Source organism: Neomonachus schauinslandi, chromosome 3 (assembly GCF_002201575.2).
Source record: "Neomonachus schauinslandi chromosome 3, ASM220157v2, whole genome shotgun sequence".
Lineage (NCBI taxonomy): Eukaryota > Metazoa > Chordata > Mammalia > Carnivora > Phocidae > Neomonachus > Neomonachus schauinslandi.
Window position 1 is genome coordinate 132131191 of NC_058405.1, and position 27049 is coordinate 132158239.

General features: G+C 40.2%; 1 protein-coding gene across 1 annotated transcript in view; it reads left to right on the forward strand.

Annotated features, from left to right (window-relative positions):
* Positions 1 to 27049, forward strand: part of MYO3B (myosin IIIB) — a 389493-nt gene that overhangs the window by 208839 nt on the left and 153605 nt on the right. Inside the window, exons 23-25 of the mRNA XM_044913613.1 lie at positions 6534 to 6613; positions 13475 to 13552; positions 16353 to 16558. Of these exons, the coding sequence (XP_044769548.1) occupies positions 6534 to 6613; positions 13475 to 13552; positions 16353 to 16558 (364 nt within the window). The remainder of the gene's footprint in view (positions 1 to 6533; positions 6614 to 13474; positions 13553 to 16352; positions 16559 to 27049) is intronic.

Genomic DNA, 27049 nt, shown 5'->3' on the forward strand with positions numbered 1-27049 from the left:
TCTAGGCTCCAGTACTTTTGTGAACACATGTCATGTCATTTACAAGCAAACTGCCCCAGAAAATGTGGGGATGGCAAGAAATATTAAGAGCTTTTTTTTTTTTTCTTTACATGGCTCTACCAATGGGGAGATTCTTGTCCTGAGGATAGACTGAACTGAAGCTTCGGCCAAGGTGGCAATAAAATGCAGAAAACAGAGAGCCTCTGCTCCACTTGACCAAGTTAGGAAAGGGAAGCCTTGTTACCTCCTTGAATTCCGATCATCCGGTACAGTTGTTTGGTGGGCTGACATCCTGTTTATGAGTTTTAACGCTGAAAGGAGGAAAGAAGGAGTTACTGTTTTTCCTCAGCTCTATGATTTTGAAATCGCTGGGTCACCAATCTTTAAAGCTGTAGTTCACATTCTAAATGAAAAAGAAAAAAAAGCAACAAAAACATTGGTTTGGCTTCCTTCTAAGCAGATAGTCCAGAGGTGTTAATTATGCAGAACTTCCTAAGATGCCAGATAACTGCCAATTAAAAGTCAATACAGGAAGGAGAGAGCGGTTTCTTTTGGGCTTTGAATTATCCATGTGCATGTTAAAGGTTGTGCACTCAGAAAAGAGAGTGAATTTGTTATGTGTGCATCTTTCTTCTATAAAAGAGCTGGGAAGACAGGCTGGTGTTTTATTTACTCTTGTTGCTTTGCCTCCACAAAACTACACCCCATTCGATATATTATCAATGTTCTTTTCTTGAGAGATTAAGTGGGCTGGGAACTCTCCCACCTCCCTCCTGCCCATTTATTGATATTCACACTCAAAGCTGTAGAACGCCAGGGAAGAAAGTTAAAAAACTTGCAGAACAAAATCTAACAACACACTTATTCTTTTGGCCTCCTACAACTGTTTCATATTTTTTGTAACTGTTTTAGGTTACCTCAGTGTATCAAATCTAAAACAAATCCTTATTATATTTAGGATAGATAGGTATATAAAAACAAGCTTTTTTGCATACAAAATACTATGGTATGTTTTATACAACTACTGAATTTGACTCCTTGCATTTTTATTACTATGGTGTTGTGACTGAAATTAGAACACTGCAGGCACGGCAGGGATCACGCCAGCCCTGGTCTGTCCCACGCTGACTTGGTAAATATCACCCACACAACCTGTTAATGAGACAAAGCGGAGTTCATTACTTACCACAGTAACGAAGACCACCACCTCTCAAAGTTTTGGCAGTGTCCAGGAGAAGGAAAAGCAGGGTCAGAATTTATTGGGATAAAGGTTTTTTTAAGGTGGGTCTTTCAAAGTGAGGGGGCTTGATTAGGGTTGGGTAGGGATCACAGAACAAAAGTCTACGATTGGTGGAAAAAGCAAGGTGAGGATTTTTGAGCCCAGGGATTCATAGAATCCTAAGGGATAAATCGCTGTTGATATTTTCCTTTGAAGAATTGATGGTCTTAGGTCTTTCAGGGAGTTCCTATAATGAACAATCAAACCATTGCCTGGAAAAAGAAATTCATGCTAATGGAGATGGGGTGGTACAAGGTCGTTTTTCTGTAGACAGTGTCATGTGGTTTAGGTTCTCAGTATCCAGACTGACTGTTGGATCAATGGTTTCAATAATCAGGTCTACTCAGATAACTTACTCTGGTAATAGATGAACTGAAACATTTGATTTTTTTATCTGCAGCTTCTTTCTTAGTAGCAATTTGACATAAGACTTTTACATTTCAGCATTGCTTTGCAGTAATTTATTAGCTTATGATTTATTAGCATATTCCTTGTGTTAGGGAAAATTTAAACAGGAAAATTTTCCAAACAAATGTCTACTAGCAGTCACCACAGGAACCCTGCAACAAATTCTGTAAACCCAGAGAGGGCAGCAGAGGGAAGCCGAATTCTGTGCATGATTATTTAAACAGCAACCATCATTTTGGACAATTCTTAAGAAGCAACTGAAGATGAAATCATGGGTCCTGGGTACTTTCCAAGTGATGAAATGCTCTGAAACAGGCAGGAAATTGCCATTGTTTAGAAGTTCCAGCTCTTTGTTCAGACCACTTGTCTCTTTCTCTTTAAGTTGGAAACAGAGAAATTGTGTGGGATCATTGTAAGCTCCATTTTAGATTCTTTCTTAACCCAGTTCCCACATAGGATATAAATTCTGTTAGATGCCTCTGACTTCCATTTTCTCTTCCCAACATACGTCAGTAGTCACAGTTTCGGGAAGCACAGGAGGGTGCTCTGGGGCAGTGAGGCATCCTTAGCCAAAAAAAGTGTCTAGGGGTGAAGCTGGGAGGATGCTTTGAAACAAATGTGAACACTGTATTTACATTTAAATTAAAATGGAAACGTCTTATAGGTTATGTTACTGAAAGGTGTGTGCAAGTGCATCTGCTGAGGTCTATTGTTTATTCATGCTGTAAATCCTTTGAAATGTGTTAAAATGCTTCCCACTCATTATAAAGCTCCTGCCACCCCTGGATTATGACTTTGATGTCACCAATCCTGCTTCAAAGGGTTCTTTCTGGGCTATTAATCACAGTTTAGCCTCTGAAGATATCGCCAGAGAAAACATTTGGACATCTTTGTGCTAGACTTGCTAAAAACTTTGAAATCTTGAGTGTCTTGCATATGCACAAATTGCATTTCCTTTCATTGACAACTTTTTATTTTGCTACAGAATCGAATGACATCGTAGGTAAAAAAACAAACAAATCTTCAAGCACTTAGTTTGGGAGGCTAGGGATGGGAGAGGAGATTAAGGGTGGGTGGGTGGTGAGGGGAGAAGAGCTTCTGAATAGGCAGCTCAGCTTCTTCAAAGGCAAAAAGCATTGGGAATCAGAGTGGACAAGACATGGAGGTTCAAAGTGGGGGTTGCCTTATCATTTTTTCTCCTCTTTCATGAGTTTTTTGACTGATCAGTGCTCACAGTAGCAAATTAGTAAGATTCCTTGGTATTCTCTTGCCTTCTACTCTCTGTTTTGAGACCTGTGTGGGCAGACTATTCATAGCAAACAATAATGATATTAATATTATTAATAATAATCAATGCTGGCTAATATGAAGTGAGCACTTACCTTGAACAAGTCCCATGTTGACAGTGCTTATCGTGAATTACCCTCATTGAATGCCCATAACAACTCTCAGAATGAGGTAATACTGTCTTCATCTTATAGATAAGGAAACTTGGGCTCTGAGATACTAGCGAACTTGTTCACACCCCGGGCAAATGCAAAAGCCATCAGTCCCCAGGACTCAATGGCTACTGCCCATGCTCTCTATGTCCTCTGGTTCACTGCGTTGGCAGGCTTTCTTCCTGTGTGCTGAGGAGCCCATACTGCCAGATCTGCTAATCAGTTTCTGTGTCTTAAACCTTCACAGTGGGGTTCTTTGTTGCCCAATTTCTCTTTTGGGAAAACTCCCAGCATCTTTTTTCTTGCTTATTTGTCTCTTTCAAAGACTGACAGTGCCCTAGTTGGAGATTGTTTTTTCTTATTGCGGTAAAAACACGTAACACAAAACCTACCCTCCTAACACATTTTTAAGTATATAGTACAATATCGTTCACTATACCCACATTGTTGTAGATCAGATCTCTAGAACTTTGTCATCTTGCGTTACTGAAACTCTACCCATCGAACAGCAACTCCCCATTTCCCTGTCCTCGCAGCCCCTGGCAACCAACATTCTACTCTGTGCTTTTATGAGCTTATCTATTTTAGATACATCATAGAAGTGGAATCATGCAGTATTTGTCTGTGACTGACTTATTTCACTTAGCATAATGTCCAAGGTTCATCTGTGTTGTCTCAAATGGCAAGACATCCTTCTTTATAAGGCTGAATAATATTCCATTGTGCGCATATACCACATTTTCTGATCCATTCATTATCTGATGAATATTTAGTTTTCAGTGCTTGGCTGTTGTGAATAATGCTGCAGTGAACATGGGAGGCACGTACCTCTTCACGATTCCGTTTCCAGTTGTTTTGGCTAAATACCCAGAAGTGGGATTGTTGGATCACATGGTATTCTATTTTTAATTTTTTCAAGAACCTCCACACTGTTTTCCATATTGGCTGCACCACTTTATATTCCCACTAGCAGTGAGTGCACCAAGATTCTAGTTTCTCCATATCCTTGCCAATACTTGTTATTTTCTCTTGTTATTGTTGTTGTTTTATATAATGACCATCCTAACAGTATAAAGTGATATCTCGTTGTGGTTTTGATATGCATTTCCCTGATTCTTAGTGATGTTGAGCATTTTTATATAGCTGTTGGCCATTTTAATGTCCTCTTTGGAAAAATGCCTATTCAAGTCCTTTGCCCATTTTAATTTTTTTGTTCTTTTTATATTTTTTTCAAGATTTATTTATTTATTTTGGAGAGAGAGCGTGCATGTGCACACACAGGGAGGAGGGGCAGAGGGAGAGAGAGAATCCCAAGCAGACTCCGCACTGAGTGTGGAGCCCAACGTGGGGCTCAATCCCACAACCCTGAGATCATGCCCTGAGCTGAAATCAAGAGTCAGACGCTTAACCAACTGAGCCAACCTTTGCCTATTTTTAAATCAGGTTATGTTATTTTATATTTTGCTGTACATTGTAGGAGTTCCGTATAGATCTTGGAAATTAACCCCTTAGATGGTCTGCAAGTATTTTCTCCCATTCTGTAGGTTGCGTTTTCCCTCTGTTGATTGTTTCCTTTTCCTGTGCAGAAGCTTTTGATTTGATGTAAACCCACTTGTCTATTTTTGCTTTTATTGCCTGTGCTTTTGATATCCTATCCAAGAGATCACTGCTAAGCTCAATGTTATGAAACTCCCCCTGTTTTTTTTCTAGGAGTTTTTTAGTTTCAGGTCTTACATTTAAATCTTTAATCCAGTAGGAATTTAATTTTGTGCAAGATAGGGGTCCAGTTTCATTTTTTTGCATATGGATATCGAGTTTTCCAAATACAATTTGTTGAAGAGACCACCCTTTCCTCGTTGTATAATCTTGATACACATCTTAAAGATTATTTGACCATATATGCATAGATTTATTTCTGGCTCTCTATTCTGTTCCGTTGGTGTATATGTTTGTCCTTATACCAGGACAATACTCTTTTGATTACTGTTGCTTTATAATATATTTTGAAATCAGGAAGCGTGAAGCTTTCAGCTTTTCTTTTCCTTCTCAAGATCATTTGGAGCTTTGGATCCTTTGTGGTTCCAGATGAATTTTAGGGTTGTTTTTTATATTTCTGTGAAAATATCATTAGGATTTTGATGGGGATTACTTTGAATCTATAGATCTTTTTGGGTATCATGGACATTTTATCAATATTAGATATTTTCATCCATGAACACAGTAAAGGGTAGCAGAATATGCCACCCCAAAATATGCCACTTTGGCATAAAGATTATTTGAGCTGAAGGTAATTGAGAAGTAGATATAAGAAAAGCTCCCTGCCCTCCCCCTGTTTACATAAAAGCAAGATATAAATTTGTAGAAGTACCCCCCCCCCACCCCTCTCTACTAGGAAGGACAGAAGTTAATCACCAGAGACAACTCTAGACCCTTATCAGCCCAGAGACAACACCAGAGGAATCTGTATAACAAAACTTTACTAACTTGCCCTTACCTTCCATTGGCTTCCTCATATATTTACTTTCCCATAATTTACTGCCCCTAAAAACTCAAAGATCTTTTGTCACTTACCTAGACATTTATTGTTCTTCTGTTAAGATGCTATGTGAGCCCAATTCTAACCACCCCTTGAGTTACTTAACACTAAGTATCAGCAAGTACAAGTCTTTTGCCTCCTTGGTTAAGTTTATTTCTAAGTATTTTATTCTTTTTGATGCTATTGTAAATAGTATTTTCTTAATTTCCTTTTCAAATTTTCATTGTTAGTGCATAGAAATGCAACTGATTTTTTGATGCTGATTTTATATCTTATAACGTTGCTGAATTGATTTATTAGTTCTAACAGCTTTTTTGGTAGCATCTTTAGGGTTTTCTATATATAAGATCATGCCACCTATGAACAGAGATCATTTTACTTCTTTCTTTACAATTTGGAAGTCTTTTATTTCTTTTTCTTGCCTAATTGCTTAAGCTTGACTGCTAGTTGAATACAAGTGGTGAGAGTGAGCATCCTTGCCCTGTTCCTGATCTTAGAGGAAAAAGCTTTTGATCTTTCACTGTTGAGTATGTTAGCTGTGGGCTTTTCATATATGTCCTTTTTATGTTGTGGCAGTTTCCTTCTATTGCTAGTTTATTGAGTGAATTGGAGAGTTTTTTATTGTTTCCTTTTTGCTTATGAAACTAAGATATATTCGATTTGTATAATAAATTATAATTTATAAATTATTATAATTTGTTTATAATTTATATCATTAAAGTTTCAAACTTCAAATTCTTCCAAATTTTTCATACTCAGAGCAGATCATTTGGGAAATTAATAAAAATACAAGTACATAAAAGGAAAAATTACTCATAATACTATTTCTTAATTTTTCCTTCACTTTAACTTTTTTGTCTTTTTTGCTCAGGTAACTTGGCCCAGACAAGAGCCAGGATAATAGCAGCCTCAAGATCTTTGCCTCCCCATTTCAGTGCTGGGAGAACCAAGGTGAGTAGCAGGTTTGTACTTAAAATAATGTGGACCATGGGGTGCTCCTGCCTTGGGGATAATCCTAGAGTAGGCAACTTTAGTTTATCTGGCCCACTGCCAGGGAAATCTGGTAAAGAGATGGAAGGCATTTAGGAAATCAGGGGTTAGGAAATTTGAAACAACATCATGGAATCCTTACAATGCTGTGTTATGAAAGAAAATGTTTCCTCTACCCTCTTAACTTTAGTTCTTGAGGGACTGAATTAAACTCAACCTGAAAGATTAACAGAAGAAAAAACAAATTTTAACTATATACATACAGGAACTCACTCAAAAAAGTGACTTAAGAGGGGGTTAGTTAGAATTTGAGGCTATATGCTATCTTAAAAGGGGATGAATGAGGTAGGAGGTCGGGGAGGAGGGCACTTGTAGGAGAACAGATGACTTTTGGGAAAAACAAATGGTCCCTTAGGAGAATAGATGGGAGGTATGATAGTTTTATGACAGTGTCTGTTTAGGCAGTTTCTTATCCCAGTGCTCATTTCTCATCTCTGGTGATAGGAGTCAATCTTCCATGGCAGGCTGTGAAACTGCCAGGGAGGAGATTTATGACAGTGGGATGATTTTGAGAGGGCCTGTCTTCAGCCAGATAAGGGGAGTTCAGAAAAAGCCTCTTCTTGTAACTGTTGATTCTCAAATGTCTTCAACTCAAAATAATAGCTATGCCACTGCGGCATATTCTGGACCCCTTCATGTGATTCTCAGAAAGACCACTTAGGATACAGAACAATGACACTTGAAAGTAAAGTCTGTCTAGAAGAGATAAAGCACTTTGCCTTGAGGCTGTCACCAACCTACGGAGGAGGATAACAGGGACCAAATGGAGTCAGTAGGGAGGAAAGAAACCAAACCATTTCCTGTCATTCTTCTTTGCTCTCTGAAAAATGAGGGGTATACTTGTCTGTGCAAAGGGAATGTTAGAAGGGTTAATAAATATTCCACTGTAAAATATTTTTAACTGTTACATCCTTTCAGCTAATGTTTAGCAAGGATCTCAAGGATTGATTGGCTGGTTAATGTTCATTGTATATACTAACGCCAAAATCCAGTTATCTAAGGTGATGGAGTAATAGAATAAATAGATCACATCTCTGAATTTTCATATATTTTTATTTACATAGAATATTATTTAATAAAGAATAATAAATTCAGCCACACAGAATACTGTTGAATATTATCTCAAAATTGATACAAACATATATATGTATACTTAACTTTCTTTGAGAATGAAAGACTTACCTACATGTAATAGGGACTCAGATAATTTTTGTTAACAATAATTTTTATACCCACGTTGCTATTATAACTACATGTATTACTCTACTTTTCAGTCTTGTGAGTTTGTGGCAAGATATTAGGACTATATAACGTGGATTATATGGGCCCCTAGAAGAGATTTACATTGGAGTTTCATTGGTTCTAAGAGCCTCTTGATATTATTACATGTAAAATTTTGTAAATCCAGTTGATTCTTATTCTTCATGAAATTATGTTCTGTAAAGTTGCTGTGAACACTGAATCAGCAAATACTGAAGCATTGCTCCTAGGGGAAATACGTGGTTAGGTTCCTGGTAGCTTCTGCTCACAACCTTGTTGGCAACCAGTTAGTACATAATCTTGTTTCATGTGTGTTTCTACTTAAAGGCACATCATTTAATATATATTTCTTATAAATAATTATATGCAGTATTTCTTTGTATCAAATAATGTTTTAGTTTTTAAAAGATTTATTCATTTATTTGAGAGAGAGAGAGAGAACTAGAGCAAGAGCAAATGCGAGCGGGGAGGGGGCAGAGGGAGAGGGAGAAAGTCTCAAGCAGATTCCTCTCTGAGCATGGAGCCCAATGCAGGTCTCGATCTCAGGATCTGAGATCATGACCTGAACCAAAACCAAGAGTTGGACGCTTAACCGACTCAGTCACCCAGGAGCCCCTAAAATAATATTTTAATTACAGTATTTGTGTTATTGAATTCAAGGCCAACAGCACTATAACTCATGCCTGAATGAAGCTTATCTAATGCACATATGTTCTCCAAGAGGTATTTAATAGCCTTCTTACACTTAGGAACACTAGACAGTACTCCAGCACTATGCTTGGGGGGCTATTATAAACAGTGAAATCACTAGCCAAAAGTACAAAAACACAAAATACATGGCACTTCAATAAGCCTGGAAAAGGACACTTGCATATAGCATGAGAGCTAAAACAGGAAGGCAGAGCATCACCTTGTTCAACCTGAGCTGGAAACACGTACATCAGGGGATCAAAGTTTTCACCACTGTATGTCTGTGAATAATCATGAAAGCATGGTAGGCACTGATTTGGGGGTTAAAAATGAATTTTAGAAAGTAGGCACATTCACAAATATATAATCCACGAAGAATGAGGATCAGCTGTATTTGTTTTTTTTGGAGTCATTGGCTCCCACTAGATTCTGAAAGAGATCATGACGCAAAAAGATTAAAGACTCACGTGTAATATTCTCTATCAGCCCCCATTACGGTCTTTTCCTCAATTTGATTTTGTGGCTATTGGATTCTGCCAGGACCCTGTTCCCCTGTCTCCCACACCCAGAATATCAGCACAGTGTTACCTCTCTCTACACTGCCTCCTGTTGTTCAGACCTTGCCTATGTGACGAATGTGCCCTCTAGTATGAAGCATATATTTACATCATTACCATAATAATGTGTATCAGTGAGATGAAAATGACTCGTGATTTGTTTTCATTTGGAAGAGAGATGAGTTGAAAGTTGTAGTTAAGGCACTAGAAAATAAGCGTCACAACAACAATAAAAAAGCAGTTTTTCTCTGCCTTATTCAAGGTCAAATAAACACAGGTGGTCTGTTAGAAAGCTGGCTCCCAACACATTCTGCACCACCATACTATGACACATGGATGGTGTCAAGGAAAAGTTTTGCTTTTCCATTGAGGGCTGTGGAGCCTCTGAGAGGAGTGACGCTGTAGGGCTTTTTTCCTTAAGGGGTGGATGGATCACTTGATAGCAGTAAAAATTCTTGACAAAAGATGTTGTCAGGAAGATGAATATAAGCACCTCTGAGGTTTCAGGATGCAAATAGTGGGCACTTACTGAGACCAGGAAAAAAATCTTTCAGTTTTTCATTTATTGCTGAAATCTAGATGGTTTATGAGACTTCTTGGAATCTATGTCTTTGTCATAGAGTAAATTTTGTTGACAGATGAGGCAAGTCTTTTTAATAATACCATGCTTTCAGACCCATATTATAAGTTATATCAAATCACATAGAAAGGCAGTATATAATGTTTAAGAAGCATACGCAAACAATGAATCATGGAACACTACATCAAAAACTAATGATGTAATGTATGGTGATTAACATAATAAAATTTAAAAAAAAGTAAGGTTTTGGAATCAGACAGAACTGGGTTCAGAGGTGCGCATAGCCAATTACTAGCTGCAAGACTCTGGAAAATTTCCCTAAAATCTCTGAGCCTTAACCTCCTCATATGTACAATAGGAATAATAATAGTACTTACCTCATAGGGTCATTTTGAGACCTTACTGGCATAATAGAGGCAAAGTGGTTATTACAATGATTTTTACTTGGGAACAGTAGATGTTCTATTATTCATGTTTTGATAACTATCTGAAACTCCATGTGTGGAGGCCATGCGTATACTGAAGCTTGCTCATTTCCTGTGGACTTGGAGTCTGTATTACAATTTGTAAAGCTTGCTCAGGACTACTTTGAACACTAACCAGCGCCTCTCACAAGGAATTGGGCAGGACATTTGTCATGTGGGCAGAAAGCCGACTTGCTCAGCTCCAGCTGACTTATATCATGGTATAAATTGGCATTGGAGGAGAAAGGATACTGGGTTAGACAGACAGTGGTTTGATCCAGAATATTGGTTCTACTGATCATTTTGAAATTGGTTTCATTGGAAGTATTTTCTCTGCCAATAAGTAAAAAGATCTCCTTGCTGTGTTGCATGGGTGCTAGTACTTGCCATCTGCCATTGAAGAAAACCCTGATCTTTGACATTCATCGCTAAACTAAAACTAAGTTAAGCATGGTAATAACGGAAGGGGAACGGATACACTTCTTGCATGTGTACAAAGCAGTTGCTTTTACTAACCAGTTTTCCTAATAAGGAAAACAGAGCTTTTGAGAAGTTGAATAACAAGTTCAAGTCCACAGAGGTAGTAAGTGGAGGAGCTAGGATTTGAACCAGGTATGTCCAGTTCCAAAACTCTGTGTTCTATAGCATATATCCTCTAAGCCCAGGAAAGCTTTTCTAGTGTCTTTTTCCCCTATCTGAGGTAAAAGCTTTTAAGATCCTCTGGGGAAGACTGTTTCTTGTGAATTCCCTATCTTTGAGAAGAACTATATGCTAGATGATATCCCTAATGTAAATTAGCTCAGGATGACAAACTTTTAGGTCAGACAACAACCTTCACTTCTGCTTTGGTTTGGATTTTTGGGGAGTTCCTTAGAGTTCCTGGTAGACCTGGTACAGACAGAGCTGAGGTTTGTGCCTAGTCTCCTAGTTTGAAGGACCAAGAGACTCTACTTCTGCTGTGTCCCTTGTCCAAAATTCCCTCTTTCAGATCCACTCCATGTTCAGAACCTTGTGACTATATAAGAAGTCCTTGACCAAAACAAGACCTTTCCAAATTCTTAAATTAGAAAATATCTCAATAGCATGTTATTTATTCTTTAAAATGCAGTACTAAATATATAGGTAATAAACTGTGGACAAGCATTAGCACTTCCAGGCTGTATGTAATACCAAATAGGTTTTTACTTCCTTCCCAAGAGTTACTCTGTATGTGAGTAGAAGGACAGAACTTGGTCGTGGTGGGTGGTTAGATAGGGGAGTCGATCAGCTTTGTAACTTTTGGAGTACAAATTAGTGCTTCATTCTTTATTTTTCCAGTTTGCTGCAGAGGACAAGTAGTGATTTTGAAAATGGTACTTATTGTACCTTTTAAATTATGTCTCAGCACAATTTCTGTCAAGGGTTTTCTGATCACTAAACTGTTAAATTCTCAAATGCCAAGGGCCCATTGTATGTTCTGAGGGAAGCTAACAGGTAAATCCTCCTAATAGAGAAATATGGATGAGTTTTTAAGCTGCCCTTTTACTGTGCCCTAGAGTCTGAAGGGCTGGCACTCACTGACTAGTTTGAATAAAAGGGGAGGGAAATGAGGGAGGAAAAGCAAAGTTCAAAGTAAGACAGGGTTCTTCAGGGAGGATCTCTGAATAAAAGGAAGTGGTGGAGAAATTCCCAAGTTTAGAAAATGTGTGTGTGTGTGTATAAAGGTCAGGTTGGGGGGAAAGAAAGTAAGGAGAAAAAAAGTTCAGGAAAACTTAGAATTTACAATTTGGCGGAAGGCAGACCCTAGCCAAGATCCTCTTTCCTTCAGTCCTCCTTTGCTGGCCCCAAAACTCACCAGCTCTGAGAGCCATCCTCCAAACAGAGATGGGATGGGCGAAGAGGACCTTCAGTGGGTCCTGGCAGATGCCCGTGGGGAGAGTGCAATACAGTCTCTGCAGGTGGGGCGGGTGGTGATGTCTGTTTTTCCCTTTTCTATATTAGAACAGCCTTCCTGCTCAACACCAAGCTTTCATTTCCTCCTTTCTCATTAAAAAAATAAAAAAGTCAAACCTAGAGGCAGTTGTACCATAGCTTCAGCTGCATGTAAATGAACTGATGGCTTTGGGAACGCATCCAACATGCAGCCTAGAAAAGGAAGCTGCACTGCCCCCTGACATCGCTTCATGCAGGGATAGCCTCATATTCCTGCTCACTATTTGGGTTGCTTCTCTAATTTTTGAAAACTTAGCTCCCCATTTATTCCCTTTCTTAAACAAACCTGTATTCTTTAAGCCAACTGAAGCATTTCCTTCCATTTTGCACAGTCTCCTAAATACCCCTTGAGGAAGGCTTCATTATTTGCCCCTACCCTCGTGCCCTCCCCCCTTGTAGCACCCACTTTGCACTTTTACTGAACGAGGCTGCAGACATCCTCACCCCACGGGGAGGTGGCCGCCTGGACAGCAGTCCACCAAGCAGAACACACTTGCTGACAGCGGCATCTTCCAGTTCAAACATTCCTGCCTCATCCCCTTGCCACCTGTTCCGAGCAGATGGGAGGCTGCCACGGCAGAGGCTGGTGCTAAAATGCCTCTCGTGCACTTTGCAAACCAAATAGCCTGTATGTGCAGGAGCAGTGTTTTTATTGTTGAGGTACAGTAACAAAACAGGCTGTTTCCTACAATTGTTTTCATTCATAAATTTCTTCCAGTCAGCCTAGGTAGTTGGAATAGATGATTGGGAACAGGTGTATCTCAAGCTCTGACCTACAGTGAGCACGTGGGAACTGTGGGATGTGGGAGGGTGGCAGGAAGGTGACTGGAGCTCATCTAATTCCCTGTGGTCCAACCTGGGCTTTGAGCCCATGTCTTTATAATCACCCAGCCTCATGGGTCGTTGCCCACTTTTCTTTTAAGAAATACTTTGGTCTCATGCGACCTTATTGGAGAACTTAACAGGGGCCCATTAGAACATCAAGAAAAATAGAAATAATAGTGATGGGTATTTATACCGAGTCCATATGGTACTTTGCAGAGGGTGGTCCATTCTCAAGTGGGTAGAACAGTGCAAATTCTATTTTTCTTTTATATGTCTTAAAACTTCTCCCATAGTATTCACTATCATGTTCTAAACATCAAGGTCCCTCAGGTATTTAACCAAAAAGCCTTTCAGATTTTGGAAAAGCCAGAAAATGTCTATATCCTTAAACTACTTCCCTCTACCTCTGCTCCAGGTGGACACTCTGGAGGTGATACGACATCCAGAAGAAACCACCAACATGAAGAGGCAGACCATGGCTTCTTACTTCCGGGTACGGAGTCTTTTTGATCTCTATTCTGCCTGTTTCCAAAAAGGACTCCCAACCCTTCCCATGAGAGGCCCAGATATGATGGAATCACTGAAATAAGAGCAAAGCACAAGAGTCAGTTAAGAAAGGTGGGATTGTGGGGAGAGAAAAATTATAGTGGGGAACCTACCTCTAAGTATAATGTACTCTGATTTCAGAAAGATCAGATGAAATCCCATGTGGTCTCCAGAGGGGGCCCTCTCTGTCACTGGCACATAGCTCTGTCCATTCAATGTGCTGATTCTATTAGCATTTGAGCTGCTCCTTGACCTTAAAGCTACTGGAACCAGCCACTTTTCCAGCATATTTACTGAGAAATAAAATAGTTAATAAAATTCCAGAAGGTGGCTTATTAAGTTCAGATCCTGAGGGAATCTGTCTTAGTTTTAACTTTATTTTCCTAGATCAAATTGACCCATTGCCAGACCCAATTATTTCCCATCTCTGCTGCCCCAATTCTTGATATTTCAGCTAGTAAAATGACTCCTTTGAGTAAAAACATTGTACCTAGAAGGGCTCTGTTAAATGCACATTATATAGGAAAGATAAGATGCAGACACTTTGTACCAATTCGCACAGATTTGTTTATCTTCAAATTATAAAGCACTAGGGTTGGAGCCCTTAGAGATCATGTACCCCTGGGAGCTAAGGTCTAGGCAGCTTTGTGGTGGAGATGCTAAAAGGCCAAAGATGGAATTACTGATCTCAGGTTGTAAGGTGAGGTTGCAGTAGGAAGGGCTCAGCAGGGATGGGAGGTCAAGTGGTCATGAGCTAGAGTTGCTGAGGCAGGCTGAAGGACAGGACCTTGGAGCCAGCACCATGGGTGGAAGGCTCCATGGAAAGCTAGCAGGTTCAAGAAGGATCCAAAGCCAAGAAATCTGACCTAGTCAGCTGTACTTCAGAAGTAGACTAAAATTGGGCTCAGAGGGGTATGAATTGGGCCCAGAGGCCTTTGAGCCCAGCACTCCATCCATGTGGTGATTCTTGCTACAACTTCTCTAACAGGTGAATATTCAGCTCCTGCTTCATCACTCTCATGGTTGGACATTTCTAATTGCCATTTATTTCTTATCTTGAGACCTACCCTGGTCCTGTCCCCTTTAGTGGCTGTATCCTCCTAGTGTCGTAGGGTGTGTGTGTATGTGTGTGTGTGTGTGTGTGTGCGTGTGTGTCCCCATCCCATGGGATTTGGAGGCTCTGAACAACCCTGTGAGATCATCTTCAGGATCCTAGAGTCCCTCTCTCAGAAGAAGCCATCTTTGCCTTATGATCTTTCAGAAATATATCCATGACAATCAGTTTGGTGTTCCCCAGATGTTAATTCTGAGAAACAGAATATAGCAGCAAGCTAGGTAATACCATTTTCGATCACTAGGAGGTGTGATTATGAAATAATGGGACTGATTTCCTGTGTGGCTTGTAATTGCCCCTGAAGGTGTGTCCACAGAGAAGTTCCAAAGGTGGACACCCCTGAGGAGCAACTGAGGCTGTCCCCACACAAGCAGTGCTCTGCTTTTCCACGTGCCCTCTTTCTGTGAGAGCTCCCTGCCAGCCACTTGACGGATGTTAGTTGATCTTCATGATAGTCTCCTTTTCTCCAGTTTTCTTGTGTTCTTTGCCCTTTTTCTGTTTCTTGTTTCTCTTCTGCTTCATTACCAGTGATATTGGTAGGATTTGCTTAGACTTTCTGATGGTTCTTAGGCTGAAGAAGCAACTGGCCCCTTTCCTAAAAGCTAGACCTTTTAAATTACAGGTACAGTTTATAGAGTACTGCGTTAGAATACCACACAAGCTGGTTCTGGCAATGGAGTTACTGGGTGACCCAAGCATGTTCTTCGACAGCTAAGTTTCTGCCTCATAGGGATATTGCTTGGCACTCGGTGACATTTATTTATTTTTTAAAGATTCATCTATTTGATTTCTTTCTTTATTTTTTAAATATTTATTTATTTGAGAGAGAGAGAACGTGAGCTGGGGGGAGAGACAGAAGAAGAGGGAGAGAAAAAAATCTCAAGCAGACTCCCCGCTGAGTGAGGAGCCCGCTCTAGGCTCAATCCCACGACCCTGAGATCATGACCTGAGCCGAAATCAAGAGTTGGATGCTTAACCGAATGAGCCACCTAAATGCCCCTCATCCGTTCATTTTGAGAGAGAGAGAGAGAGAGTGCAAGTAGGAGGGAGGGTCAGAAGAAGAGAATCTCAAGCAGACACCTGGCTGAGCAGGGAGCCTGACGCAGGGCTCATTCCCACGACCCTGACATCATGACCTGAGCTGAAATCAAGAGTAGAACACTCGACCAGCTAAGCCACCCAGGCACCCTGGCACTAGGTGATGTTTAAAGAGTGCTTTTGAATCCACAGGCAGCTATAAGTACTCATCAGAAGCTATATTATCACCCCCTATTGCTGGTTTCTTTTTCGGCCTTATAAAGGTGTGTGAGTTGTTTACGAGCCAACAAACTGCTCTAAAGGTCCCTGTGGGCCTATGTTGTAATTATCCACTATGTTGGGGTGCCTGGGTGGCTCAGTCGTTAAGCGTCTGCCTTCGGCTCAGGTCATGATCCCAGGGTCCTGGGATCGAGCCCCGCATCGGGCTCCCTGCTCCGCGGGAGGCCTGCTTCTCCCTCTCCCACTCCCCCTGCTGTGTTCCCTCTCTCACTGTGTCTCTCGCTGTCAAATAAATAAATAAAATCTTAAAAAAAAAAAAAAATTATCCACTATGTTTGTGGTAACCTCATTTCACGTGTATTTTTTCCCCTGGTAGTATTCTCTGATGGATCTGCTCTCCAAAATGGTGGTCGGACAGCCCCACTTTGTGCGCTGCATTAAACCCAATGATGACCGAGAGGCCCTGAAGTTCTCCCGAGAGAGTGTGCTGGCCCAGCTCCGCTCTACAGGGATCCTGGAGACAGTCAGCATCCGCAGGCAGGGGTATTCCCACCGCATCCTCTTTGAAGAGTTTGTGAAAAGGTCAGGCCAGAATCTTGGGAAATACATTATGTTAAATATAGTTGTCCTGTGGCTCTCCCTGTCCCCTGGGACTGCTCCTCCTGCTTGTTTGCCTCCTAACATTTAATTGGCTAGTTACCAGCTACCATTTACTTGCTTAAATGTTGCATTTTTATTGTGCTCCAACTAAATTGCAGTGCTCTGAATGACAGAGTAAGCACCCTTCTGATGACTTTTAAAAAATAAAAACTTCCATAGATATATAAGTTACATATATCCTTAGATTTCAGAGCCTCCAGATACTTAATTGATATGATGAAAGTGTTCCTCCATAAGTGGGTTGAGATTCCAGTGGATGTGAATACACCCAGGCACCCAAATCCTCTCTCAGGCTAAAACAATGGCATGATATAATAGGATAGCTAACATTTATATAGCACCTAGAATGTCCTAGATGTATAATCTCATTTGATCCACAGAATAACCCTGTAAGCTAGGCTGTATTATTATTCCCATTTTACAGATGAAGAAATTGAGGCACAGAAAGAACCATAAGTGACTTTCCCAAGGTCCCATGCTAGTAAGTGGTAGAGCAGAAATTTGAACCCACGCAGTCTTCAGCATCCACACTTTTAATTTCCTCTGTCCGTGGAATTCAGTGTTTATTGAAATAAATTGTTTTAGAGCTTTTTAGACCCAGAAGTTGACTTTATCTAGGAGTGAAAACATATTATTTTCTTTTTTTTTTTTTTTTAAGATTTTATTTATTTATTTGAGAGAGAGAGAATGAGAGACAGAGAGCACGAGAGGGAAGAGGGCAGAGGGAGAAGCAGACCCCCCGCCGAGCAGGGAGCCCGATGCGGGACTCGATCCAGGGACTCCAGGATCATGACCTGAGCCGAAGGCAGTCGCCTAACCAACTGAGCCACCCAGGCGCCCCAAAAAACATATTATTTTCTATACAATGGCCAGAGGGATGCATTGTGTAGCATGTGATTATGGGTGGAATTTTTACAAAACTTTGTAAAATGTGAGGAAATAGAGGGTAACAATAACAAAAAGCCACCTGTGAGATACACTGCTATCTGAGGACATCCAGAGAGGAAAATTAAACCCATTATAAAATCTGCACCCCATCAGCCATCTTTAGTTTCTTTTTACCTCCTTTCTGAAACTTATGCTCAAGGTCATTTTTCCACCTTTTTCTCCAGGAAGAATGGATTCCAATATGGTATCCTGCTTCATGGAGTCTTCCAATGCCATTACATTCCATGAAGAAGAAAGGCAAAGAAATTTCCTTACAGTGAGAGTTTTTAAATTAAAAAATAACAAAATGGCTTTTAAAAAAGAAGTGTCTTTGAGCTCCTTTTTCCTCTTAAATTTGGAGGTCGAACAAGAAAAACTATTTTAGCACATGAATGTGACTAGTCAAGTATTTTTAGCCACTAAGTGTGGAATACATAAAAATATTTAAGAAAACAGGTCAAATGCTAAACAGATTGGCACTTCTTTGTTTGTAATCAGAAAGCCATTAGGCAAGTATGAACAAGAATTTCAAAATGTCAGTAAATCCGAAGGTATCAAAGATTTCTGAGCCAGCAAGTTAATTGGTATTTTGATCCTTTTCAGCAATTTAACAACAAAATAGATGAGTTAGCAGTTTTCTTCCTTGATGTTATTCAACAAATAGGTGCGCCTCTTATCTTCCTGTTTGGGAGTGCTGTTTTGTAAACTCTTAGCGGAAATAGGCAGACAGAACAATCAAAGGCAGAGAACAGAGTCATTCAGGGTTTATCGGGTAGAGGTAAATAAAAGATAAAGACTTGTTTTATGTTACTCTTTACCTTTTTGTAGGCATTTGGGACTGAATCCTGAAAGACAGCATTTGGGGGATTATGTTATCGGGTTCCAGAATGGGGAAGTGTTTCCCCAAGTCACCCAAATCTGCCACTTGGCCAAACCTAAAATACCTCCTCACCCCATCATCTTTGAATTTTTTGGCAAAATGACTTGGAAGTGCCCTTCCTATTTTCTATTCATGGAGCCCTGGGGGAGAGAGATCGTTCCTAACACCTTCTCATCCATGGGGCCATGTGGGTTGGAAGTATTTATCTATTCTCACATAGGCATGAAAGAAGTCACCTGGCAGTGACTTCAGCTGAAGCCTCCCTAAGTCATACTGTTGAGGGACATCACAGAAAACGATTGAATATTCATTGGCTTCATGGTCACTGGGCTCTGAAGCATGGTCAGCAGAAAGTCTCTACTGGGGCAAACACATAGGACAGCACTTGTTGGGATGTGTTCTGGCAAATGTCTGTAAAACAGGACTGCACATTCAGTTCAAAGTCTTATCATTTGTTTATTAAACTATTGCAGTAAACAGTGCTATTTAGTAATGAGATCAGGGTTCTAATCTACTTTTGGATATAGTATTTGGCAAGTTACTTGACATTTCCTTATCTGCATGAGAAGGCAGGATTACACAGAACCCACATCCTGAAGATATTCAGGGATTGCATGCAGATTTGTTGGCCTTACTTGCCTTCTGAGTCTTCCAGAAGGGCCCACTTCCCACAGTCAAGCTCACAGGAGGGAGAACTATGTATCCCAGGACGCATTTCATAACAGTTGTTAAATCAGTATCTGTTAAACAGAATAACATTTATTCCCCTGACCCAGGACATCACAGTTTTGTACCCCATGATGAAGGGAATTTCCACCTTAGAAAGATTACTTGTCTTTCACGTGGAATTTTGTATACTGTAGTCCCAGGACTATTTGAGATCTCCCTAATGTACATAACACCTTAAATTTTCTTTAAGATCTTCCCTTTCAATAGTTTATTATTTCTCATTATTCTCTTCCTATGTTTTCCCTTTGTAATTAAAATGAAATGACTGAAGTATTGTAAACTTGTAGAATTCCCTGGCAGTGACAGAAAAAGTGTACAATTAATCCATAGAAGAGTTTGAGTCTAAATGTGTGATTTAATGGAATAGATACTAGTTTTTCATAATCATTGAGGGTGGGGGTGATCCTCTCAGCAGCTGCAGAAACAAACACATTATTTCCAACAAACCATGCTGTTATTCAAAGTATTTTTTATTTGGAGCTTCTTTCAGAACTAAGCACACAATTATTTTATTTGACTTCTGGGAACACCCAGTATGACCACCTTTTCTATTAGACTTGACTCTGAATTAATTTTAGCTATTTCTGAAAACTAACACATGTACATGACAAAAATTTACCAACTTTGAGGCTTTTATTTATTTATTTTTAAGGATTTTATTATTTGAGAGAGGGCACATCCACGTGTGCAAGAGACAGGGAGAGAGCACAGAGGGAGAGGGATAAGTAGACTCAGAGAGCCTGACATTGGGGCTTGATCCCAGAACCTGGGATCATGACCTGAGCCGAAGGCAGACGCTTAAGACTGAGCCACAAGGTGCCCAACTTTGAGGCTTTTAAATGGAAGTCCAGATATAGATTCTAAAAATAAGTCCTTGAAATGTCTGTGGCAAAGAGAGCATGTAATGTCCCAAGGAGTTGGGGAATGAGTGATCTTTAAAAGGAACCACATTTATTAGGACTTTTATACTGGTTCTGGTGTGACCTTTTTGTTAATGAGTTACCTGATTTTCTACCACCTTCCAAGGAGTAACAGAATCTCTAGCAGCTATAGAGAAGCCTTGTGAATGCCAAGGATTATGGATACAATTGTTGCTTCTGAACATTTGTGAAGAATCACAGTGCCTTGGTGAGAACTGTCTTTATGAATGTCTCCATATGTCTGATATGTCTCCATATGCCTGGCACAGAGTAGGTACTCAAAAAATGTGGAACAAATAATTCTAAACCCAATGATGCTGAAGGCAAGAATGTGCCTCCTCTGTGTTCTCAGCACCTTGTATGGAACTTGCCATATAGCTAGGTTTTCATTACACGTATTCTCTTGATAACAGGGAGGATATATTCATGGCCAGGAGCTAAGAAGCCCTGTAGGTGAGTGGCTAATGAGCATGTATATCTACCTCTTGGTTTCGTCCAGGGACCACGCTGGAAAAACCCTGAAGGGGAGTACCAAATTAAGGGTCAAAGTCCCCAAATACGGAAGACTTAAAAATCAAGGTCAACTATAAAATGTCTGGATGTCTAGACTCACTCTAGACCCTCCACTGGCAAGAATATCTGGGTCTCAAAGGATTGCTCTAGAATTCAAGAAAGTCAATTTGTCAACTCTGGAGATGCCCTCAGTGAGTTTTGTGTGTCTTTCCCCTTAGAGTATAAATAAATAAAAGCAGTAAAGTAAAAAAAAAATGCCAAGAATAAAGTACCTTTGTTGAGGGGATGAATTACAAAAGAACATATGACACAGAACATCCTAAACATTTATTCTCTCCTTTTGATTACTTCTTGCTGTACTTTTCAGAATACTAATGGTAATCTCGCAACTGAATTTTTGCCTAGCCTCAAATGTGTCTTTCCAACTCCAGCCTGTTTACTAGATATTCCTTACACTGCCACTAGTTATGTTTCTAAAAATATAATCATGTCTTTCTTGTGAATAAAATTCTGTGCCCACTCCTCATTGCCTACAGGATAACATCCAAAGCCTTTAGCTCGGTAGGTAAGGCTTTCTGTAACAAGCACCAGCCAGCCATTCTCATTTTTTCCCCCACCGTTCTCTCTCACATACCTTAGGCTGTTGTCACTCTAACCTTGGACCCTCCAGGCCCATGCACAAGGTTGGCCTTTACACCTCCTCTTTTCTCTGGTGGAAAGTCTCTACTTGGTCCCTCCTCCCCACCTCCCAACCTCTAGCCCAGTAGCCTTCCCTCTGAAGCCTGCCCAAGCTCTGCAGAGCTGCCTGGTAGTTGCTCCATCCTCTGTCCCACATCTGGATGTTGATATCTCTTAGAACATATACTTTTATTTTTATCCAAACATGTCCATCTATCCCATTAGACTGTAAGCTTCTGCGGGGATGGGGTGGACCTCACTCATTTTTTTACTTCTGGCATCTTGCCTGGTATAATGCATGTCCCATGATGTATGTTTAGTGTTTCCCAAATGAGGGAATGTGTATCAGTCAGGAATGCATTTGACTGTGAATAACAAACATATTTAGTGCTTGAACCAGGGTTTCTCAATCTCAGCACTGCTGACATATTGAACCGGATGATTCTTTGTTGTGGAAGACTATGCCTGTGCCTAGTAGAAGGTAGAATGTATAATAGCATCCCTGGCTTCTACCTATTAAGATGCCAGTAACCTCCTCACCACCCCCGAGTCATGACAATGAAAAAATGTCTCCAGATATTCCCAAATGCCCCCTGGGGACCAAATATCCCAAATTGAAAACAAGTGGCAAATAGGTTTGTTTGTTTCTCACAAAAAGAAATTAAGAGGTAAGCTACTTTTAATATTAGTTCAGGTATGTCACCAGGGACCTGAATATGCCTTCTGATCTCCTTTCATTCCTTTTTACCATCTTTACTATGTGGGTTGGCTTATAGTTTCATGGTCACAAGGGGGCTGCTGCCTCTCCAGACATCACGTCTATATTTAAAGAAAGAAAGGGGCAAGATGAATGACTAAGCCAACCATATTTGTCCCACCCTTTATTAGGAAGGAAAACATTTTCCCAGAAGTCATTTCACATCTCATTGGCCTGAACAGAGTCATGTAATCATTCCTAGCTACAGAGAGGGGCTTAGAAAGTAGGGCACAGGACTGGGACTGGGAATAATTTCACCCAAAGGATAGAAACTACTGTTCTTTTAGACAGGAAGAAGTGGGAATGGAAATGAGAGAGATATTAATTATGCTTATCACAGAAAAGAAATCTCATGTTTATTAATTGAATGAAGGAGTAACTGAATAACTAAGAGGCTGAGTGAATTTGAATAAATACTTCCAGTTCCCCACGACCCACTCATTTCTTACTCCTTGCTACCCAGCTTCTTCCTCAAGATGGTAGTTGAAGAACTAGCAACAAGTACAGAAACGCCTGAGTAAAAATAGGCAAGATACTAAGAGCCCTTTAATTCCATTGCTATGAAAGGTGTGTTTGCAATTTTAAGCCTGCAACAAATTCTTTTAGCTCTTGCAAAATGAACTGAATATCATCAGTTATCACTGTGAAAACTTCACCTGAGGACAGGGTCCTTGACTTTCCCTTACAGAGAGCCAAGGTTAGCACTGGCTCATAGGACAGGAATTGAGAGAAAAATCAACTCACAAAAGAATCCAGACATCTCAAGAAAGGCTGAAATCCAAGTTTCAATTTTCAAAGAATAAAGCTTCTACTTTTTTCTCTGAGTATTAAGCAGTGAATAGGAAAGCACAAATCCTCAAAGAGCTAGGATGGTGATACCATGCCTTGTCTCTCACAGGACATTCCTGAATTTCTTTTGTTTTTACCTGTAACTACACAGGTGAGAGCCTGACATAAAATAGATCTTAGTGTGCCATTCAGATAAACTAGTAGATTTGCAGCAAAGTGGACAGAATCTTCAATTCCCTGCAAATTGATTTGCATGGTAGTGGGAGACACAGTATGTGAATATGTAAGGAAGATACAGACAGCTTCAATGTTGTGAGTAAACATATTAAACATATTGCAGACTCATGTGAACAGTCTCTCAGAGAGGCAGTGACCCCCTCTCTCTATTCTTAGGGGGCAGAATGGGCTCATATTGGCCTTGCCTGGGCTGTGGGTTCTTCCCAACTTGTCTAAGGCTGTAGATGATTCAAATCCTGAAACCCATTCTTTTAAGGTCCTGCCTTTCTCCTGGAGCCCACATTGCTGACAGCTATCTTTCACTATTCAAGTACTGGAAAAATTTCTGTCGTTGATAGCTCTGCAAATTCAGCCTGAAATTTGTAGTGGTGACTTGAGAAGTTGAGACAAGAGGTAATATCTCTTCTCCACTCTTCTCCAAAGGTGCTGAGTGGAGGCAGTAATAATAACAAGCTGCCTTTCCTGATTTTTTGAATGTCTGCACTGTGGGCAGATTCATGAGCTAATTCAGTTACAGGAAACAGCCCAGGAGGACATAGAAACACTGGGCAATGGCCAATGCTGTGGCAACAGTGCAGGAAGAAAGAGCAAAGGAAACCAAGAAGAAAGATGTTATGGAAGTGTTGGACAGTATCGATGCAGTTGCGAAGACCACCACTCTGGACCTTTGGCTTGGATGCCTAGCTTACTCTGTGAAAATCAGTGGCTGAATTAAAACTCTATGTCCCTAATTGGAGGTTCCTTAAAACAATTTAGTGGGACTACGTTATGTTAGATAATGATAACAATGAAACAGCAAAAACAAACAAGAATGAGGAAAATAATGAATTGAAAAGGAGAGAAGGTGGAAGAGGAGAAAGGAGAATGTGAGGAAGCTTGGCACAGAGATGGCAAATGAGCACCACGTCTCTCTCTAGCCCCAGCTGCAGACCTGGCTCCTCAGCCAAGACACATGGCCTTCACAGCCCAGATGCGGCCCTGGAGTTCCCCAACACGGTGCCCTAGGAAACCACTGCCCAATCCATCAGCTGACCCACAGTTGACCTCATACCCCTTCTAGCATGTTCTTTTCAATTTACAGTAAATATCTGCCCACCCCTGAGCAACATGGTTTAGCGATGACTCAGAGGAAAGACTGCTAGCCACTTTTTCATATACATTTGGGTTGGGGAAGAGAAAAAAACATTTTTGTCAAAGGGAAGGAAGACAGGAGAGAGGGGTATTTATTAACCACCTGCTGATGGCAGGCTTCATCCTCGGGCTTTCAAACATCATCTCACTTGGGGATGTCTGGGTGGCACAGTCAGTTAAGTGTCTGACTCTTGATTTCAGCTCAGGTCACGTTCTCAGAGTCCTGAGATCTAACCCTGCATCAGGATCCACGCTCAGCAGGGAGTCTGCTTGGGATTCTCCCTCTCCCTCTGCCCTCCCCCGCCACATGCTCTCTCACTCACTCACTCTCTAAAATAAATAAATCCTGCTTATAAAAAAAAAGACATCATCCTCATTTAACACTGGTAATAGCCCCCCCAAATACATGAAATTATTTCAGTTTTATAAATGAGGAAACTGGCTCAAAATCACACAGATAATGTGTTGTAGAGTCAGGATATGAAATAAGAGTCTACCTGATTCCCAGGCGGCTGGGTGGCTCAGTTGGTTGGGTGTCTACCTTCAGCTGGGGTTGTGATCCTGGGGTTCTGGGATCGAGTCCTGCATCAGGCTCCCTTCTCAGCAGGGAGGCTGCTTCTCCCTCTGCCCCATCCCCCTGCTTGTGCTTGCGCTGTCTGTCTCTGAAATAAAATCTTAAAAAAAAAGATCTACCTGATTCCAAAGCCCATCTTCAAAATACTTAAATGAAACAATTGAATACAGCCCAAATATTCACTGTGAAATCAGTCTGTAGAATTCAATTGAAAAAAAAATTAATATTACTAGCTATAAATAGATCAGTTTAAAGTTTAACTTTCTAGTACAAATTTGTGAATAAACTCAGCTCAATCTTGAATTCCCACTGTCTTTTTTTTTTTCTTTGGAAGGCCTCCCATTTAAAGCTTATGTGGTGGGGGCAGCAGCATCAGAAACATTTATTAAGCACCTATTGTGTGTGCTGAGTGCTGTAGTAATATTGAATTAGAAGGAATTTACAATCTCAGGACTTCCACAATCTAATAGCATAGATCAATGCGACTTCTTATCCCAAGGCCCCAATTTAGGAGTCTTCCTAAGAATATAATGGATATAATGGCTTTTTTTTTTTTTGTAGCAGATGGTGGCCAGCTGTTCTGTCTTTACTGAAGGCCAAACATGGAGGGAAAAAATTAAAATAAAGGGGCTTATGGTAAATATAAGAAAGAACTTAAAAAACTAAAACTGGATTTTCATACACACTAACGGGAAATGGGCAATTGGGGGTAATTATCAAATTATCCAAGCCAGAATAGCTCAGTTCCCTCCATTATCGACCTAAGAGAAAATTATTTGTATGGGTTGAATTGTTCTGATAATTGCTCTGTATTTTGGATATCTGAGTAGACAGTCTGGGTGGTCACTAATGTTGATTGAGGGGTCCCTCAAGGAATATTTTTAAATAAGAAAAGGGTTGATACTTTTTGCTGCCTGATTGGGGATGTATCTACTTAGATGTAAGTAATAGTAATCAAATTAGTAGATAACATGATTCTTTGACCAGGATATAGGCACATTGTAATTAAAATTAAAAAAATTTTTACTTAATGTTTGAAATTAACTTTTAATTGCAAAAATAATGTGTGAATACCTTTTCCTGTAAAATTTTTAAATATTACATATAAGACTAATGTCTTTCTTTCTGCATCCCAAATTCCATTTCCCAGTATCCTGCTTGCATCATGGCCCCTCCCTACGTAGTTACTGTTATTCTTGGTAGTGTTAGCCTTTCAGAATACACACATAAGTGCATACACACACAGAGGGGGAAGAAAGAGAGAGATCAAGAAAGAGAAAAAACCCCTACATTTTTAGCTTAACTAGAATTACATATTTTATACCATTTGCCAACTTCCTTTTCTATTTAACAGTATGTATTAGAGATAAATCTATGTTGTTCCATAGCTCCAGTGCATTCCTTTTTAACTCCCTCTTTAAAATTGGTAATATTCATGTAGCCATTCTTCTATTGGTGGATATTGACATTGTGTCCATTTGTTTGCCAGCAATGCTCAATCTTACATATTAAACTTGTGTTGAGAATTTCTTTAGGGTGGATTTTGCAGTGAATTGACCTTTTAGGGGAAAGTGATGTGTTCCAGAAAGTCATTTCATCGAAACAAAGAGAAAGGACCGTGAAGAGACATAGCCAGTTTCTTTCCTCAGATGGATTGTGTCATTGTAGGCAAGTTGCTTCACTTCCCTGGGATTCTGTTTGTCTAATAAGTCAGTGGTTCTTCAACTTTCTCATGTGTGAGAATCTCCTGAGGCCTTGTTAAAACAGAGATTGCTGAGCCTTACCTGCAGTTTTTGATTAGTAGGGGGCATGTGTGCAGGTTTCCAGGTGATTCTGATACTGCTGATCAGGAGACTACTCAGCCATTGTTCAGGTATGTTGAGAATATCCTGTGAAAGAGATCATAGTTGAAATTCTAAGAGCCCCAAACAGAATGCCTAGGGAAATTTTAAGTCTTCCAATTCATCCAGATACAATGATAATAACCCGAGACTTGCTACAGTAACAGTATAGTGTTGATGATACACATCAGTTTTAAAATCACAGAAGCAATTCTTTAGGCCAAGAGACAAGTCAACGTAGCATCTTTGTTGGAAGTAATCTTAAAGGGCCATCCAGTTCAAGTACCTAGCTAAAACTAGAATTTCTTTGGCAATATTCTTGACCTTGTCCGTCCACATCCCCACTTCCCATTGAACAGTTCCAGGGTCTAGGAATTCACTCTCTGACTCCGGAGACAACCTGTTTTGTGTTTTTAGATGTCTGATAACAACCTTGT